The following is a 20,117-nucleotide window of genomic DNA, read 5'->3' on the forward strand; positions in this document are numbered from 1 at the left end:
AACATATATATATATATAAAGTAAAAAATATTGTTACATCCAATATTATAAGAATGTGTAGCCTATTATTTTTGTTTTTTGATTCGTGGAGAAAGTATTTTGAGTATTTTAAATACAAAATTACTGCACTCAAAAGTATTTTGTTACAAATCACATTTGCTTTTTATCGGCCTCATCAAATACAAATTACAAAATACTCAAATGTAATTGAAATACGTATTTTAAATACAAGTAATAGAAATACTGACCATCCCTGCCTCCTTCCAACAAGCGAGGGTGATGCATCCAGGACAAATGGTGAATTGCAGCATAATACCAGCAATGCATTTATTGAAACTCTCTCTAGACAAGTGAATAAATTCATATCAGCAGAGCTGGATTAAGACCCAAACCAGACAAAGCTGACAGCTGCTCCGGGCCCCCAGATTTAAAAAAAAACTCCAGGTTCACCGTGTGTCTGTTGCTATGTGGTAATTATTTTACACCACGACTTGTGGTGCTGGCTGGTGTTTGGGTCCTACCATCCACAGTGTGCTGTGAGCCCTGCACCTGACTGGGCAAACTAGAGGCCATTGTTTAACATCCTGATTTATTTCAGTATGGAATCTATCATTTTTATTGGTCACATTATGGCAATCATCAAAATATTTAACAGATGTTTGTTGAAGCCCATCATCAGTACATATAAGTATTTAAGCTCATTATAATATCTGCCTTTGTTTTAGCTCATTATCTTGTTTTATTCATTGTATTTGACACAAATAATCTTTTAATCATGTTTTAATGTTGTAAAGCCGTATTGTATGGTGTTGTTACAGTGTGAGTCTGTGAGTCAATTATGCATGAAAACATACATGAACATTGATGTTTTTAATTTGTATCTATATATTTAATTGTTATTTGTTTCTTCACTTGCTGTATGCTTTGTCCTATGAGTTATTTTTATTGGTTAAGTGCACTGGGACCAAATAAAGTATTATGACTATGATTATTATGATTATCATGTTGTTGTTGTTATTATTATTATATTTAATCTAATTTAATTTAGTTTGATTCAGCTTAATTTCATTTAAATTTAATTATGTTTTGTTTTTTGTATTTTTGATTTAATTCAATTTAATTCAATTTAATTTAATTTAATTCAGTTCAAATTTATTTTATTTTATTTTACATTTTTTGATTTTGTCATATTTTTGATTTAATATAATCTAATTTAATTTTATTATATTTCATTTTATTTTATTCAACCTTTTTGATTTTTTTATATCTTTAATTTAATTTAATTTAATTTAATTTGTTTAAATTTAATTCATTTAAACTTTTTTATTTTTTTAATATATTTAATTTAATTTAATTTAATTTTTATATTTTTTTTGTTCGGAATGATGTCAGCTAATAACCCATGCTTGAAACACACAGTGAAATCCCCATCAGCCCAATAATCCTGGTATACCCTTACTTTTCTCCGACAGTCCCTGAAGGCAGCATCACTGCAACAGAAACAGCAGTACCCAGAATCCTCCGCTGCCGCATGCGCACTACGCACTACGGCCCAAAGGCGTTGGTGGTTGGTGTCCGTCCGAAGATGCGTTGCACTCCGGCAGCATCAGTACCAGCTCCGCCGCGCCAATAAACCAAAAAACCCGGAGGACGGAGGAGAACCAGCGGCGTGTTTGAGGCTCGAGCGGCGCCGGTTCAACGGAGCGGCGAGATGGGAGACCAGAAGGTGAGCCGGAGCCCGAGGAACAGGTGTCTCTGATGGGGGAAGCCGTTTCAGGGCGTAGTGTACAAAGGAAGGAGGGGGACAGGCTGCAGGGTTGCGGAGTTTGGATGCGGTGCGGACTCGTTTTTCACACCGCCGATTTGTATCTGGACCGGTGAGGTTTATCTGGAGCATCCGGCCGGTGACTGTGTTAGCGATGTGTCGGTGTTATATTCAGGGACAGGGGGCCTTGGCGCAGCTCCTCTCGCATCAACACACATTACACAGCCAGTATGAGTGGGCTTGTTCACTGTGGGATGGCCAGCCCGAGATAACGGTGACACATGAGTGGTGTGATCCGTGGAATAATCCAGCCAGTGTGTGTCCGGTCCTTTGAAGTCGGCTCATCAACGGAGCTGCGTTATTAGATTATAAATGCGCATCCTCCCTGTGTCCTCCCTCCCGGATCCCGTCCAATCTGAAGAGTAAATGTTAATCATGTTTCAAAGGGAGCTCAGAGCCCAAAGCTCCGTGCGTCCTCTCCATCCACACACTCATGCACATTACCTCCACCACAGAGGACACACTCAAGTGTTTGGTCAGAGGAGAGCCCTGCAGTCATCCGGTCCTCTGTGTCTCAGCCCCCGAGGGCACTGATGCAGAGTATTAAAGGTCCAGTGTGGAGGACTGAGGGGTGTGTGTGTGTGTGTGTGTGTGTGTGTGTGTGCGTGCACTGGCAGAGATCAAATATAATATGTGTGTTTTCTTTAGTGCCTCCAATAATCACCACCTTAATGTGGTGGAGGTTTGTGTGTCCCTGTGATCCTGGGAGCTGTGTTGTCCTGGACTCAAAGCTCCTGGTGGGGTCTCCAAGACAAAGTGGTCTCAGGGGAGAAGAAGAGCGGTTCAAGAAGACCACAGTGAAACAGCACATTCAGGGAAATAGTACCCTGCGAGCTGCATGGTGAGCTGGGCGGCAGGTAGGGGCGGGTACCTGGGCGTGTTGACCCCTGGTGTCGCAGACTGGCTCTGGGGACGTGGAACGATATCTAGTTGGGCTCACGCGCCGGTTCTGGAACCAAACTCTTGGAGAGGGGCTGAACTCGCCTTGAGTATTGGAGTTCTCCCCGGGGAACGAGAGGGTCGCCTCGATGTGACTGCGAGTTGCTGAGAGGAGGACTCTGACCTTAAAATGAGCCATTTATACATAGAGAGCAGGTCCTCGTCTACAGTGAACGCCATGTCACACTGCCATGTTTCTACAGTAGCCCTGAATGGACAAGTCAAACACTGGCTCTAGACAGGGCCTTTCATGTTTTCATAGTGTCGGAAAACATTGATTTTTTAAAACGTGAAACAGCTTTACAGTGTTCGGAGAAGAAAGGTCCGCACACATTAGCAGGTGCTTGGCTAGCGTCTGGCGGCACAGTGGTGCGCAGTTATTAGCATTTGTTGGCTTGTTCGAACCCCAGGGATAGTTTGCATGTCCTCCCCATGTCAGTGTGGGTTTTCTCTTGGCGCTCCAGCCTCCTCTCACAGTCCAGTGATATGCAGCACAGGTTAAATTGGTGACTCTAAATTGCCCGTCGCTGGGAATGTGTCAGCCCTGCGACATGTCCAGACTGTACCCCGCCTCTCGCCCAGTGTCAGCTGGGATAGGCCCCAGTCCCCCTGCGACCACCAACAGGATAAGTTGTTACGGAAAATGAATCAGTGAATGAATGAATGGGCTTTCGTCCCATCTCCGACAACAGAAGTGTGTCAGAGTGAGGGCTTATTTATGCTTCATGTGTAATATGCATCCAGGCATTTTCTGAAAGCTTACGGATACGGAAGAAAAGGAGCAGAACCTCCGGAAAATCGTGGGGGCAGTGTAGCGTAGTTAAAGCCAGTTACAACTGCAGGACATGATGGAAAGAAAATGGTGGAAGGGAACAAATCTAATATAGCGTAAAGACTTCTCTGTCACATGGCCTCACAACACTGCCTCCATGAAAAAGGTTATTATTACGACCTTCTCCGCCTTGCCTTGTTTGTTGATGTGTGAAACCTTTGACTCCGCCCTCTGGTGCCATCTATCAGCTGTATCTGTGTATGAGGGCAGTGACATTTACAATGTTGGAAACGGACGTATGTACTGTATTTTCAGAGCCCCAACACTGATTTGTAACGTAAAACTACTTTATTCAGTGTTTTTATCAGTTTTAATCACTTTCATGTAATAACATTTCCTACGCACAAAACGAGGCCTGAAACAACCGTACGCCACATTCCACGCAAAAGTTGTGATCTATGAAATCAGACTTGATGGAGGAAACTTTGACCCATGCTTACGAACATTTTGGAGAGAAATTGGAGATGCAGATGGTGAGGTGGAGGTGTGATTGTAGAAATTGTCGCATATCTTTTGGTATCATTGTAGTATAGATTCTAAGCATTGTTTCATAAATGAGACCCCAGATCAGTTTGTTTTGGCAAAGAAGAGACCTCTGTGGATAATTCACCTCCTGAACTATGAACACTGAAGGAATTCTAACTGGGGGAAGTTTCAGCTGGTTGCAGTCTGCAGTCCTCACCACTAGATGCCACTAAATCCCCCTAGATCTTACAAACTGGACCTTTAAACTGTTTGCGGTTTCAGTTCGAACAGATCAGATTTTAAATTTGCTTCAGGCATAACAAAAGTTGAATATTTAAACGTTATCTTCGGTCTTTTCTTCAGGAATCTCTGCGTAAGATCACCCACACCCTGGCCATGAAGAATGAGGAGATTTCCAACTTCGTCTGCACTCTCAAACAGAGCCTGGAGAACTTAGAGGTACAAAGAAAAAACACGTCTGAACTAAACTTTAATCCAGGCTGCACAGTTTGGTCGTCAGTATATTCATCCAGCTACAGAAAAGGTTACATCCTGTATTTAATCATATTTCTGTTGTGACACCAGGCGAACTCCAACAGAGTCCAGGAGGACCTGGAGTCAGAGTTCACCTCCCTCCACTCTGTTCTGGACGAGATGAAGGAAAACATGGTGACGCGCATCAAACAGGAGAGAGCCAGCCGCACATACGAGCTGCAGGTAGCTGCTGCTGTCTTTGCATTTCTTTAAACTTACAAAATATATGTCTGTTTTTATTCAGTGCATGAAACATATTCTGTGGTTGGTATTTATTGTCAAGTTAATAAGCAAATGTGAAAAAGTACATTTGGTGACGTTCTCTGCATCATTTCCTGCCATATATTCATCACCACATGAATGAATCCTGATAGATTTTAGCCTCTTAAAATAACTGAAAGCAAGTCAAACAGCTGGTTTTGACTTGCTCATATATTTGCAGTAGTGTTTACAGCAGCTCTTTCCGCTCATATGCGCTGAAATAAGGTGTTATTAATTCCTCCCAGGTCAAAATACCACCAGCTATATAATTCATTCACATCTCAAACTCTGCAGCCTCAGGAACAATCCATGACTCTCAAATGATGCAGCTCGCCCTGTCTCTTCTGCAGAGAGCACAGTAGTCCCATTATACTAAAGACGAACGTGTATTAGTTAGCAGACGTACTCTGTTTGACTTTGGGTTTGGTCCTTCTGTCAGAGTCAGCTGAGTGCCTGCTCCAAAGCCCTGGAGAGTTCAGAGGAGCTGCTGGAGCTGGCCAATCAGACGCTCTGCTCCTCCCAGACGGATGGTTTCAATCAGGTAACAGACTCAACCCATTGCTGATGTGATGCTGCTGCACTGTTCCCTCTGCTCGCTGTCTGTAACTCCATGTTTAATGGCTGATGGTGAATTCAGTGTCTGTATGTACATATATTTATGATTTAATCTGTCCTTTCAGTGGTGTCTTACTACCAGCTATTTTAACACAGCCACATATGAAATCCCATTTAAGTCAGTATTTGATAAATAAATGAATTCATACATACATACTGGTTAAGGGTGTCAACGGTTAACCGCTTAGCGATTAGCCGTCAAATATAGTTTTGACCAGTTACTATTAACAATCTGTCGGTTAATTTTACTACCCCTCAGTTTACTGCACTGTGTACCACCCTGGTCTGATGGAAGCTAGCTAACGGCGCTGCTCAATTGGCGATTACAGCTAGAAACGCCGTCCAGACCCAACAGTGTTGCTATGGAAACATTGTGCCCACCCTCCAGTGTCCCCCCCACAGTGAGTAAGTGGCTCAATTAAAGCCGCAAACCCCTTTTAGCTTAGCCCCTCTCACGCGTGTTATGCATGAGACCCACCGCCAAGAGATTTAAAAAGTAACTGTTAGCAGTTAGCAGCTAACTCAAAGATGAAGAACAGCGCCCGCAAACGTCCACAAATTGGAAGACAATGAGGTCGGGGAGCTCCTTACTCTCCAAGCAGAGGATGAGATCAGCCGCCATATGACAGGGATGGTAAATGATTGTTGTTGCCATGTTATGTCATCTTTATTGTTTAGAGGTGCTGCTGACGCAAATGTTATATGTCACACTACAGGCTGACGCTGTTGTGTTACACGTTACACCCAACACGTCTGTTTTGATTCCGTGATGCCGGCATGCTGATTAAAGTCACACGCTGGATCGGCATGTTGCTGCTTTTTGGCTCTGTGTAAATATGCAAAGGCAGCATAAAGAAGGGGCTTTGTAGCAGCTATTGGTAACACCGTTATCACTGTTGGGTCTGTTAGATGCGTTAACAGTGTCAGCACAGTCAGTAGTGCTAACATAGTTAACAATGCTAAAGGGGTTTTGCGGCTCAAAATAAAGCCGCTTAACATTACTAACCAGGGCTACTTGAGGGGAGACTGGAGGGTGGCCACCATGTTACCACATGTTTCCGCCAAATGAGTGGCGCTGCTAGCTAGCACCCACCCGACCCGGATGGAGCGCAGTGCAGAGCATCCAAGGCTAGTTAGCAAGCGATGACCAGAGGCTGGGCTGTGGGCACTTTGTTGCACATGTTAATGCAGCTAACGTGGCTGTCCGCAAAATCAACAGAAAAAAAAGGCAAAAAGGATATTCACATCACAAAACATGAAATTGCCCTGAAATAAATAAAAGTACTCCTCTAAAAAATTTGTCATTTTAAAATAAAAATCTTTTTAACTATATTATATTGTTAACATTTACATTGATTTATATATTTATTGCCTCATTTATTTTTTTAGGATATATTTTATAGTCATAGTTATTTATTTCAAAGCACGCTTAGGCGATATAGATTTTTTCATACCTCCATAGCTTCCCGACATTTCACTGGAGTTTATGGTGTATCTCGTGGTATATGTGTAAAAACAAAACAAAAACAACAACAAAAAGTGACAGAAGTCATTGTAGCATGTCTGTCACTTACTAGTGCACAATACTGTGTTTCTAAAATGCAGTTAGCCTAAATACTTACGGCCCATAAAATATTGAATAGATAGGAAATAAGCGCCCTTCTTGCTGCAGGACCCGATGACACACTGTTGCTGTGGTGGACCTGACACATCAGTCGGCTGAACGGAGATGATGTGTTCGAAAAAATCATGTGGCTGATAAACCGTTTTTGTAGTTTGAAGAAGTCAGATTAAGTAAGATACAGTTATATGTTATATTCCTGTTTTACTAGTCCTGTAACGTTATCCTCACCACTCGCGGTCGCCACCTTTCTCTGCTCAGCTGCCTGTTCCACCAGTAGAGACTGACCTCTGGTGGTGCGTGATGTGCACTGCAGTACATCGCCTCAATACAGCATCTCCGTATCAGTTTAAGAAAGAGGAGCGTCTGTATTTTTGATGGTATTTAATACCATTGAGTAACTTGGTATACCGTATTACCTTGATAGTGCTCAAGCAGATTTCCTAGGCATATCTGTGTGTGTGTGTGTGTGTGTGTGTGTGTGTATGTGTGTATGTATTTGTTTATTAAATATTTACTTAAATGGCATTGCATAGCCACCAGCGACTTTGTGTGTTAAATGACAACATGATGGGCTACAACTCAGTTTTCTTTTCGCTCCGTATCTCTCCTCTCTTTTTCCTTCCCCTCTCTGCTTCTCCTCTCCAGGCGGCCAAAGACATTAAGGATAGGTATAGTACTCAGCCATCCATTGCTTCCCTTCTGTCATAGCCTCCTGTAACCATCTCATAATGTAGCATGCATGTGTTGAAGACACGTAGCCACCGCACCCATTTCATAGACAATAAGCTCTATGGGAACTTTCCATTCAAGAGCCCGTTTGTCTTTGTGTTTCTCTCTGTCCTCTCAAGTCTGTACCATCCTGTGTCAGCCCCCCCCCCCCCCCCCTCCTCCCTGGGTGAACTCCCTCTCTTAGCTCTGCTTTTAAATATTGATTAGGTTGTTGAGTCCAGTGGTAGTATCAGAAGTCTAGTTAGTGGCCTCTTCTTTAGTGAGCAGTGTTAAAGTCACCTGTTTTTGCCTCTGATCCAGTCGAATAATGGACATCGCTTGTTTCCACTCCGTGTGTTTGTGTGTTTTTGTGTGTGTGTGTCTCTTTGTCCGCAGTGTGACAATGGCTCCAGCCTTTCGCCTCTCCCTGAAGGCTAAAGCCAGTGACAACATGAGTCACTTGATGGTGGATTTCAGCCAGGAGAAGGGGTTGTTGCAGGGCCTCAAGTTTCTCCCAGGTCTGCTCCACTTTTCATACAAAGAAATACAGACGGTGACCACTGCACTGTAGCTAAGTACATTCACATGAGTATTTTATTGGAGTATCTCCATTTCATGCTGCTTTATCCTTCAGTCACATTCACTAACATACAAAGAAATGATGAAAATATCCTTCTTATCAAGTCGCCTCAGTTATAACGCCTTATCTTTCCAAAGCATGTAAAAAATTCCACCAGTGCAGTTTGTTTCAGGTGTTTCCTGAAATTATTTTTTTTTAAATTCAGTCATCAATATGCCTCATAATTTCTGGTTTCAAGATGCAAACTGTTCATTTGAATTAAAGGTCCAGTGTGTAGAATTAAGGGGGATGTATCGGCAGAAATGGAATATAATCTGATATGTATGTTTTCTGTAGTGTAGAATCACCTGAAAATAAGGTCCGTCATGACTTTGTTACCTTAGAATGAGCCGTTTATATCTACATAGGGAGCGGGTCCTCGTCTATAAAATTGTGCCATGGGGCGTCGGTGGCTTGGTGGTAGAGCAGGCGCCCCATGTACAAGGCTGTTGCCGCAGCGGCCCGGGTTCGAATCCAGCCTGTGGCCCTTTGCTGCATGTCACTCCCTCTCTCTCTCTCCCTCTTTCACACTTGTCTGTCCTGTCAATTAAAGACAGGAAAATATAAAAAAAAATACCAAAAAATATCTTTAAAATAATAAAGTCCGCCATGTTGCAAGGCCATGTTTCTGCAGTAGCCCAGAACGGACAGACCAGACACTGACTCTGAATAGGGCCATTTGCATTTTCTTGTACACCAGCATAGCTAGCGGCCCCTATGCAACAAGTGAGAAACTCCTTTATTTGGTGTTTTCATCAGTTTAAATCACCAATCCATTTGTTTTTGAGAGGAGGAGGCCTCTATGGAAAGTTCAGCTCCCGATAAAAATCTCCTCAACGTCTGGATCGTAAGTTATAAAAGTTAAAAAGTGAGCACACATTAGCGGGTGCTGGGCTAGCAGCTCGTCTGCAATGTGCTGAACACCGTTGGGGAAACACTGATTTGTGATGATTTGTGATTTCAACTGTGATTTTAATCACATGGTCCATTTGTTTTGGAGAGGAAGAGACCTCTGTGGATAAGTCGGCTCCCGGTTAAAACTACCTGAACAATGAACACTGAAGGAATTCTAACCGGTACTTCACGCTTGGCACATGAGAAGTTTCAGCTGGTTGCGATCTTCAATCCTTATTACTAGATGCCACTAAATCCGACACACTGCTCCTTTAAAACAACAGCTCTCACTGCACTGACAGATTTTTTCCAGTTGTTTAAAGAAAATTATTTATTACAGACCAAATTGAATCTAGAATTGTCTTCATAAGATTTGGGCTTCTACACTGTCACAGATTTAAGTTCCCAAGAGTTTATAAAATAGTTTAAATTAGCTTCCTCCTGACCTGTTGCATTAGTAAAATGCTGTTTACACAATAATACATAAGAAATGATAATCCAGTGATACATTCTGTATAACATTGTGAAAGTACTTTTACTCAAGTAAGATTGTTAATGCAGCACATATTGTAGTCTTTTTACATCCTTTTAAAGCTCCAGTGTGCAGGATTTAGAGGGATATATTTGCAGAAATGTAATATAATATATGAAGTACGTTTTCTTTAGTGTGTAATCAGCTGAAAATAAGTGTCTGTCGTGTTTCTAGTACCTCAGAATGAGACGTTTATGTCTACATCAGGAGCAGGTCCTCGTCTGTGGAGATCCCCATGTTGCAGCGTTTCTACAGTAGCCCAGAACAGACAAACCAGACACTGGTTCTAGATACGGTCCTTCCTGTTTTCATGTCAGCCACTGTAGCTAGCAGCCCCTCTCAAACACGAGTGTTGGAAAAACACAGATTTTTTTATTTTATTTTTTTACCTCAAACTGCTCCAGTGCTTCTACTGGTTTTAATCACCTGGGGCCTCATTTATAAAAGAGTGCCTAGGATTCATACTAAAAGTTGACGTGTGCCCAAAAGCTGAAAATGGCGTGCGGCAAAAAATAATCTGATTTATAATACCGTGCGCACGCACACTTGCACGCAATGTTCTCTTTATAAATCACAGACCTCCTGGAGTTGTGCGCACCCAGAAATATTTAGCTAAATAAATAAATATATTCCATGCAGTCGCGCCATCCTCTCCCCCTCCTGCGCTCACAGAGTGGACAATGAGACGTTAGAGGCAGTGCAGATTAAATACGTATTTAGAAAGAATTTCAATTCAGGATTTCAGTTGGATTTTACAACGTTTTTACGAAACAATTATCACTCACTCCAAGCGCAAAATAAGGCTGCTGGATTTAATTTCAGTGATAACGTGGATCTAAGGTGGATATAGTGTGACATTAAATTCGTGTGAGACATCAGTAAAAATCTGACTCCACTTCTCCACCTCGCCGTCTGCGTCACCACTTCCCAGTGTCTCCAAAATGTGCGCACACATGACTCAGAGTTTGCTTACAGGTGAGCACATTCTCCCGCCAAGTTTATTTTTATAAATCACAACCTTTGCGTGGGAAGTGGCGTATGCCACTTTCAAGCCCCGTTTTGTGCGTAAGCAAGCTTTATAAATGAGGCCCCTGGTCTGTTTGTTTTGGAGAGGAGGAAAACTGTGGATAATTTCAGCTCCCAATTAAAACCTCCTGAATTGAACACTGAATGAATCCTAACCAGGAGCAGTTTCACCTCGTTGCAATCTGAAATCCTCACAGCTAGACACCACTTACTCCCCCTAAATCTCACACGCTGCTCCCTTAATAAAGTAAAGATCTGTAAATGTCTAAACTACAGTGCAGAAAGAGCAGTCAGAACATGCTGGTTAATGTTGTCTCATGTTGACAAATCATCACAAATAAATCAGAAGTAATCACACAGGCCTTACAGGTTATACAAAGGCTGGGCCTGTTTTAGACCGTACAGTGTCACAAAGTGTAATCACAGCAAAACAATATCTCTGTGTGCTGCATTGGCTTCAATAAGCTCCATTTATTATACATATATATATGAGTCAAATGACTGCATGTTATGTGACAGGGGTCGCATGCAGCGATGAAACCACAGAGAATTATGACCGAACTCTGCAGCTGTGTGAGACTTCTTAACCTGTTTTAATGCGCTGGTGTGGTTTTACAGCCCACATATTTACTGTAAGGCTCAATCTCATCACTTGCAGCTGTTCTCTGCAAAAACATCTCAGATACAGCCACTGTACGCCGCCTGTTCAGCACCAAACGGCTGTACAGGTGATAATAGTTGAACATGTAGCAGCTAATGTGCCAGATAGTTACCTCCAGAGCCTGAATACTGGGCCTACATCTGTCAGGTGACACAAACATGACTCTGTATCTGACTGATGTGTAAATGTACAATTGTTGGCTAACACTGTGTAACAGTCAGCCTGTTTTGGGGGACCTCTGCTCCCAAGTGGCGAAACATTGACACCATGTGACACCTCATGTCATTACGACCTTGATCTGCTATTTAAAGGATGATAATAATAGTTTCACATTTAAGCATTTACAAGAGTAGAGGAAGTTGATTTTCAATATTCCCTCTCTCTTCTCTCCAGTTCCCGCCACTCCAGAGATCCAGGTCTCAGAGTGCCAGGTGTGCGACAACACAGTGGCTGTAGTTTGGACCTTACCGGAGCCCGACAGCAAGATAGACCACTACATCCTGGAGCATCGACGCACCAACCACGAGGGCCCGCCTCGCATCAGAGAGGACTACCCCTGGATGGTGGTGGAGGGGATACGAGAGACGGAGCACACACTCACAGGTAGGAGGCAGACTGTGAGCAGGTGTTTGTGGTCTTAACTTTGATGCGGCTGAGTCATAAAGGATACTTGTGTTTTCACTCTCAGGTCTGCGCTTTGACACACGGTACATGACGTTCAGAGTGAAAGCGTGTAACAAGGCCGTGGCGGGAGAGTTCTCCGAGCCGGTTACACTAGAAACCCACGGTGAGAACACTGGACATGAAGTAGGTTCTCTAAGGCTGTGCTGCTGTCATCAACAGTGTGTTCATAACATGTCTGACTCATTTCACAGCCTTCACCTTCAAGCTGGACTCTGGTTCGGCCCACCAGAACCTGAAGGTGGAGGACTTGAGTGTGGAGTGGGACAGCAGTGGAGGAAAGATACAAGACATCCGCAAAGAAAAGACCCGAACCAACTCCCCGATGCACTCTCCAGCCAGGTGTGTATGAATGTGGACTGCAGGGTCAAACCTGGGCTTTGACTATAAACAGGGCATTAAGAATAAATCTCTTAAAGACGGATCTTTGAGCGTTTGTTGTGTGTCATCTGTCTCATCTGTAGGTCAGCCCTGATGTCACCTAAGAGAGCTCCGACAGCTCGGCCCGGCAGAGACAGATTTACAGCAGAGTCTTACACGGTGCTGGGTGAGTGTACAAAACACACCAGGCCGGAGTTATAGCTGTACAGCTATGTGAAACCATACATTATTTTGTCCTCTGAGGTTCAAGTGTAGGGAACAGGAGTAAATAGAGAATTGGACGGGGCCGCCATCTTGTGAGGCACGCACTGTTATCTGTGCCTGCTACAGTGGTCAAGCAATGGTATTTGGACAAACTAATCAGGATATATATCCATATGACCTGACAGACCAAGGCTGGATTATAAACCTGACGCCTCCACTCACACACCGAGGGGACTCTGTAAACCACTGGCTCACTTATGCTCAGTGTTTAGATACGTATACAGACACAGAGGCAGCCATCTGTCATTCAATTAGTCCACATTTGGCCACTTTTTTTAAAAGCTTACGGATATGGACAAAACAGGACAAGACATTTTCAAAATGTCAGAGCCGAATGACTCAGTAACAGAGACCAAATTATGATGACGTCGTGCTGACAACATCTTCTGGGTAGTAAACAGGCAGTTGATGACAATTCAGGCCCCGAGGAAAGCTGCTCATGCTTGCAGCAAATTTTTCCCACTGGCCTCTTGTGGCATTGCAGCAAAAAAATCCCAGAAAGCATTTTCCCCATACAGCTCCACTGTAAAAGACACGTCTGTAAAACTGTCCACAGGACACCTCGTACTCCAAACAAGGTCATTATGACTCTGTCTATTCTAAATTTTTGAGACATGGTGGTTTTATATGAGCAAAACTTTCCTCAAGCCGAGAAAAGTGATTTTAAAGTGTCCACCAAAAAAAATCTAGATCTGTGTAAGTGTGCGTGATATTTAGAATATTTGTTCTGCTTTACCTCACACATCAGGGCAGCTGTTGTCAGTTGAGCCTGGTGGATTTGATGTAACGGCTTCAGTTACCCAGAGATTGGCTGATGGCAAAGTAACGTGGGGAAAATATTCTAAATATACTGTACACTTAAACTGATAAAGATTTTTTGGGGTGTTTTATTAGGTAACATTTGCTCTGTGTTGTTTGATTTTAATGTACAAGGATTGTCTTCATTGAAGTTACTGGGAAAAAATATTGTGATTCGTTCTATAGTGAGAAGAATTCTCTGTCCAGATGTCATGATGTATTAAAGGTATAGTGCACCCAAAAATGAAAATTCAGCCATTATCTACTCACCCATATGCCGAGGGAGGCTCAGGTGAAGTTTTAGAGTCCTCACATCACTTGCAGAGATCCAAGGGGAGAGGAGGTAGCAACACAACTCCACCTAATGGAGGCTGACGGCGCCCCAGATTCAAACGTCCAAAAACACATAATTGAAACCACAAAATATCTCCATACTGCTCGTCCGTAGTGATCCAAGTGTCCTGAAGCCCCGACATAAAAAGTTGTTTGGAAAAACGTTGTTTGAACTCTGTTTTTAGCCTCATTGTAGCCTGTAGCTCTGACTGCCTCTCTGTGCACTGCGCTCACGTGTGTTCACGTGCTTTCGCTGGTCTCGCGCAAGCACACACGTGAGTGTGGTGTACACAGAGAGGCAGTCAGAGCTACAGGCTACAATGAGGCTAAAAACAGAGTTGAGGCAGTCAGAGCTACAGGCTACAATGAGGCTAAAAACAGAGTTCAAACGACGTTTTTCCAAACATCTTTTTATGTCGGGGCTTCAGGACACTTGGATCACTACGGACGAGCAGTATGGAGATATTTTGTGGTTTCAATTATGTGTTTTTGGACGTTTGAATCTGGGGCGCCGTCAGCCTCCATTAGGTGGAGTTGTGTTGCTACCTCCTCTCCCCTTGGATCTCTGCAAGTGATGTGAGGACTCTAAAACTTCACCTGAGCCTCCCTCGGCATATGGGTGAGTAGATAATGGCTGAATTTTCATTTTTGGGTGCACTATCCCTTTAAAATGGCCTCACAGACGACTGTCGTCTACAACACTGCCTCCATGAAAAAACCAATGGATGATGTCACTGTAGCAGCGTCCATTATTTTATAGTTTATGGTTTAAACTATGTTGTGCTCTAAACACTTTTTTTGCATTAAAGCTGGTTTAACAGATTTATTCGCATGCTTCATATTCTTTACAAATAATTTTTGCCAACAGTCTCCGACATTCGAGTCCCAGTTCACACATTTCATCTTTTGGCTCTCCAATGAAACGCAAACAGTTTTTGCAGCACTGAGGTTTAACTCCAGTTTTACATGTAAAATCTTTCCAAAACTGATTTACTGGCGAAGAATGTTGAAAAACATGTAACCACAACTCTGAGTCTACACAAACATTCGCACGCACTTCAGCCATGAAACGTTTGACACTGACACAACTTATTATGTGGTCTTACATCTCATGACAGCTGACACCATGATTGACGCCGGCCAGCAGTACTGGGAGGTGCGGTTTGACAAGGAGAGCAAAGCCTTCGCTGTGGGCGTGGCGCTGCGGAGCCTCGGAAAATTTGACCAGCTGGGGAAAAGCAGCGCTTCCTGGTGCATCCACCTGAACAACTGGCTGCAGCAGAGTCTCACTGCAAAGCACAACAACAAGGCCCGGACGCTGGACTGTGCCATCCCGAGCAGTATAGGAGTCTACGTCAACTATGACGAAGGTACAATGAACGCATGCACACGTGAAGTCACTGTTTGAATGATCACACATCAAAAAAGACTTTAATGTTTGTCACTGATGTGAAAAACACATTGCAAAACATCTGGTTACATTTTGAACCAACAAAGGTTTTGTCTAGATTCAGCTGCAGTCATTGGATTAGTGAGTCTGTATAAAATAGTACTTCTAGGTACTTTGGAGAACGAGGTAGTGGTGTGCCCGAGGAATGTCTTTACCTTATAAAAACTCAAGAAAAAACGCAGGTGCTTTTAAGGAAAAGGGGTCAGCACATGGGAGGAAAAAATGACCTTCAGGCACTCGTGTGTAGCAGGAGCAAAAGCACGTGAATTAAGTTAAAAAGCCTTTGTTAAAAAAACATGGATGCTTATATTAAAACACAGACCGGTTTCAGCCCAGAGGTCTTCATCAGGGTGCAAAAGGGTGGACAGGACTCAGACATTTTACAGACTTGGTAGGGGGTGTCATCCAGCCCTGATGGAAAAGTGAATAAAGATGGATGACAGCAATAGATCACAATGAGAGGCCATTTTAAAGGTGACACACCGTGATGACACCTCCTACCAAGTTTATAAAATGTTTGCTTGACTCCTGTCCACCCTTTGCACCCTGATGAAGAACTTTTTTTTTCCTTAAGATTCTTTTGGCCTTTAATCGATAGGACAGCTAAGTGTGAAGGGGGGAGAGAGATAGGGAATGACATGCAGCAAAGGGCCACAGGCTGGAATCGAACCTGGGCCGCTGCTGCAACAGCCTTGTACATGGGGCGCCTGCTCTATCCACTAAGCCACCGATGCCCCTGATGAAGACCTCAGGGTAGAAACCAGTCTGTTTTAATGTAAGCAGCCGTGTTTATTGAATAAAGGCTTTTTGTACTTTTAAATATTTTTAGCGCTGAAACAAGCAGTCGATTCTTCGATCGTTTCAATTCAATTGACAGAAATAAATCAACAAACTGATTCATTGTTTAATTTATTAAGCAAAAATGCCAACATGCAAGATTTGAGGATTCCACAGTTTTATTCATTTACCCAAAAGTTATTTACTCAGCAGGTGTCTTTGAGGTTAGAAACCTCGTTTTAATTTAAGAGCCTGCCAAGATGGCAGCATAATGCAAATCAATATAAAATCAGACAACAGATAAAAACATTGCTAAAAAGAAATAACTTGCATTTATACGTTTTTATATCATTGTAAATCAAAAGTCTTTGGGTTTTGGATTATTGATAGGATAAAACAAGCAATCTGAAGACATCACTCTGAGCATTTGTAATGATTTTTTCAAACATTTAAACAATTATTTTGTTATTGTGAAGAGTGATTGACAGATTGATCAACAATGACAACATGTTAGTTGCAGCCTTACTTTTTTTATTGTAGTGCTAAGTGTGATTTTCCTTCTTCATTCTCTGCAGGTGTTTTGTCTTTCTACAACTCCAAAACTAAACAGCTGATGCACTCCTTCAAAACCAAGTTCCAGCAGCCAGTTATACCAGCTTTCATGGTGAGAGACGTTTCCTCAAAAGCCTGTAAATATATCTAAAAAAAACCAAAACGATGCTCTGTTGTTCCCATGATTGTTCCGTTTTTACATTCCTGATGATGTGCTGCCCCCTGCAGGTGTGGAACGGCAGTTTCTCAGTAGTGACGGGCCTGCAGGTTCCCAGCGTGGTGCAAAGCGGTCAGAGGAAGAACAGCGGCACCAGCAGCTCCAACGCCAGCCTCACCTAGTCTCATGCACTCAGCCAGCTGGACGCCACCCAGCTCTGCTCGACCACAGTCCCAGCTGCAGAACATCACCTCTGCCGTGGCTGCGGTCCAAGCCATATCATGGAAGAGTTTCATCACTGGAGTAGGATGGTTTAGCCTGTTCCTTTGGCTGCGTTACGTGACAAGGAAAACGGTTTTGGGAACAAGTGAGTCATCGGCGCCATCAGTGACAGAACTCTTCAGATGTATGACTCCGGCTGTTGTTGTTGCTTGGGACACATTAGCTGTAGTCTCTAGTCTTTCCTCTCATGTCATTTAGCACTGTCCCACTGCTGCTAGAGCAAAGATTTAGCGCTGGCCGCTGCCCTTCCTTCCTCGCCATCACCAAAACTGTCAGTCGTACTGTCAAAGCAGCCAGCTGCAGGTGCAGGGTCAAGGCCTGTCCTGTCTGCTCTCTCCCTGTGCCTTCCTTCTCATTTCCAAACTGATTGGCCAAATCAGGTGATCCGCACCAACATGCTAGTGTTTCACTGTCTCCCTATACCAATTTAAAACGATGTGTTGTGTCGGTGTCATTATAACTCGGTTGTAACGTAACTTAGTGGTAATTATCACCCACTGAATCTGCCTCTTCTCATCAGCCAACCTATGTAACCCAAATAATCTGCTCCTTGACAATGCTACTGAATAGAATGTAGTTCATTAAATCAGGATTTATTCAACTTTGCCAGCAGCTAACGGATCATAAGAACAACACATATTAGGGATGTTGTGTTTTCTGTCTTGCCGAGGCATGCAGGCCAATCAGTGTTTACTGCATTTCACTTTTTGTAGTCGGGTTTGCGTGCGAGAAACTGGGTCGTTTAGCCTCCTGCTGAGCTTCTGCTGGTTTGAAATCAGAGTCAGTGTTGGCTGTGAGAGTTTAAAGGGATAGTTTGGATCTTTTGAAGTGGAGTCGTATGAGGTACTTATCCATCGTGTTTTACACACAGTAGATATCAGTGCACCAAATTCAGAGAAGCAAGCAGGAGCACCAGTATTGAAGCTAAGCATTGTACTGCTGTGGATGGGGGCAGCAGCAAAATGTATTTTAGCCACCTTAAAAAATCATTATCAGTTTAATAATATGTTACATTAAGAATATTTAACTGCTTTACCTTGATGTAGACTAGGAATGTTCCTAATGACTTATTTCACTTTAAACTGAGACCAGTCAACTAAACTTAAACTTAGAAAACACTCAGAGAACAGTCACAACGAGCACAATTTAATCAGTAAGATTTTCCGTATATTATTGTGTATATCATAAGAGCCATTTGAAGCTGTTAATTACAGTTTTCTATAACCAAGTAGTATTTTAAATGCCACTGAAATGTGAGGCACTTTGCACCGTGCATTGTCACCTCACATCAAGCGAGTCCCTGGTTCAAACCCCAGGGTGGAGGAGTCCATATGTGTGGAGTCTGCATGTTCTCCCTGTGTCAGCGTGGGTTTCCTCCAGGTGCTCCAGCTTCCTCCCACAGTCCAAAGACATGCAGGTGGTGAGGTAGTGACTCTAAATTGTCAGTATGTGTGAATGTGAGTGTGAATGGTTGTCTGTCTCTATGTGTCAGCCCTGTGATAGTCTGGTGACCTGTCCAGGGTGAACCCTGCCTCTCGCCCAGTGTCAGCTGGGATAGGCTCCACCCCCCTGTGACACCTGAGAGGATAAGCGGGTATGGAAATGAAATTATTCTTTAGGAAAATAAATCTTGAGTGACAGCATCGCATAAAAATAATGATAATTTTTATAATAATTTTAACCAACTAGTATTCCTAGTGCTGACTCGTGAAGGCAGCGATGTTTAATCGACTAGTCGACTAACAGCACACAGCGGTAACAGACGGAGAAGGCATTAATGGCTTTAGTGTCCCATGTATGCCTGCTTCAAAGCGCCACACTCCAGTGACAAACACAGTAATTTGAGCATGCTATACACAGGAGCTGCTGGTCTATCACCGCCTCCATTTGTTAGTTAGTTTGTGTTACTGCGTGACTTTGGTAAACGTGAACTAACTCTTTAAAAGACCAGACCATCAGTGGAGTGAAAGAGAGCAACCTAACGGCTTCAGTTGCCCGTCAGAGATCACTGTCTGCAGCAAGGTAAAGTGACAATATTCTAAATAAAGCATACACTGTAACGTAGGTGGCTAAAATATGTTTTTCTGCTAAGCCTGTCCACAGCAGTACATTGCGTAGCGTCTGTGACAGGACTCCTGCCTGCTCCTGCAAACTGAGAGCGTACCAACCACCATCTACTGTATGTACACACTGACTGTGGATAAGCACCTCTCACAACCCCACTTAAAAAACTGCGGACTGTCCCTTTAATGCCAGACTCTGCACAGAAAGTTAGCAGGGAGTTTCCATCAGTGTAACTCCATGTAGAGGAGTCATCAGATATGGCTTCAGGATTTTGGAAATGACTGTACTGTATTAATTCTACTCACCTGACTGCACCCCAATGCTTGTTTGTACTGTGTGTGTCTATACCTAATAATAACACCACTTTATTTACTGAAGAGGAATCCCATTATGAGTAGTGGGCTGTCTGTAGTCCAAATATAACAAATAGCTAGCGATTAGCCTCAGCTAACAAATTGTATTATGCGAGTTAGCCAGGTTTAGGGTCCACCTGGGTGAGACACCAGAAACTGATGTTATGAAGTCCTTATTTGTGCACAGCCCGAATTCTGAGTAGCGTCCACGTTATAGATTACATGGGAACGGTCTTGCTTTGCCACGTTGCTCCCTCTGTATGCATCTCCTGAATAACTGTAGCCTGCAACGCTTTAAAGAAGCTGAGAGTTATGTTAACTTTATTTCACATGCTGACACAGTGTCACAATTTATTGTAAATAGTTTTGTTTTTCCACAATAATGTATCAGTCATTGAGGTAATAAAGGAGTGAGAGCACTTTGTTCTTGGATTTCTGCTTCAAAACAAAGTAAGAAACAAATGTTGGCTGCATTTAAAGGTCCAGTGTG

At 43.0% G+C, this 20,117-nt stretch overlaps 1 protein-coding gene across 1 annotated transcript; it reads left to right on the top strand.

The window, feature by feature from the left end:
* Positions 1-1,535: 1,535 nt before the first annotated feature.
* On the top strand, positions 1,536-20,046 carry fsd1 (fibronectin type III and SPRY domain containing 1). The gene is made up of 13 exons (XM_050054091.1): positions 1,536-1,726; positions 4,425-4,520; positions 4,647-4,778; positions 5,296-5,397; positions 7,741-7,763; positions 8,200-8,321; positions 11,929-12,138; positions 12,224-12,322; positions 12,411-12,558; positions 12,681-12,763; positions 15,111-15,362; positions 16,795-16,883; positions 17,000-20,046. Exons 1-13 carry the CDS (start codon positions 1,712-1,714, stop codon positions 17,108-17,110), a joined length of 1,482 nt encoding a protein of 493 aa, XP_049910048.1. The 5' UTR covers positions 1,536-1,711; the 3' UTR covers positions 17,111-20,046.
* The last annotated feature ends 71 nt before the right edge of the window (positions 20,047-20,117 follow it).

Source organism: Epinephelus moara, chromosome 10, assembly GCF_006386435.1.
Source record: "Epinephelus moara isolate mb chromosome 10, YSFRI_EMoa_1.0, whole genome shotgun sequence".
NCBI lineage: Eukaryota > Metazoa > Chordata > Actinopteri > Perciformes > Serranidae > Epinephelus > Epinephelus moara.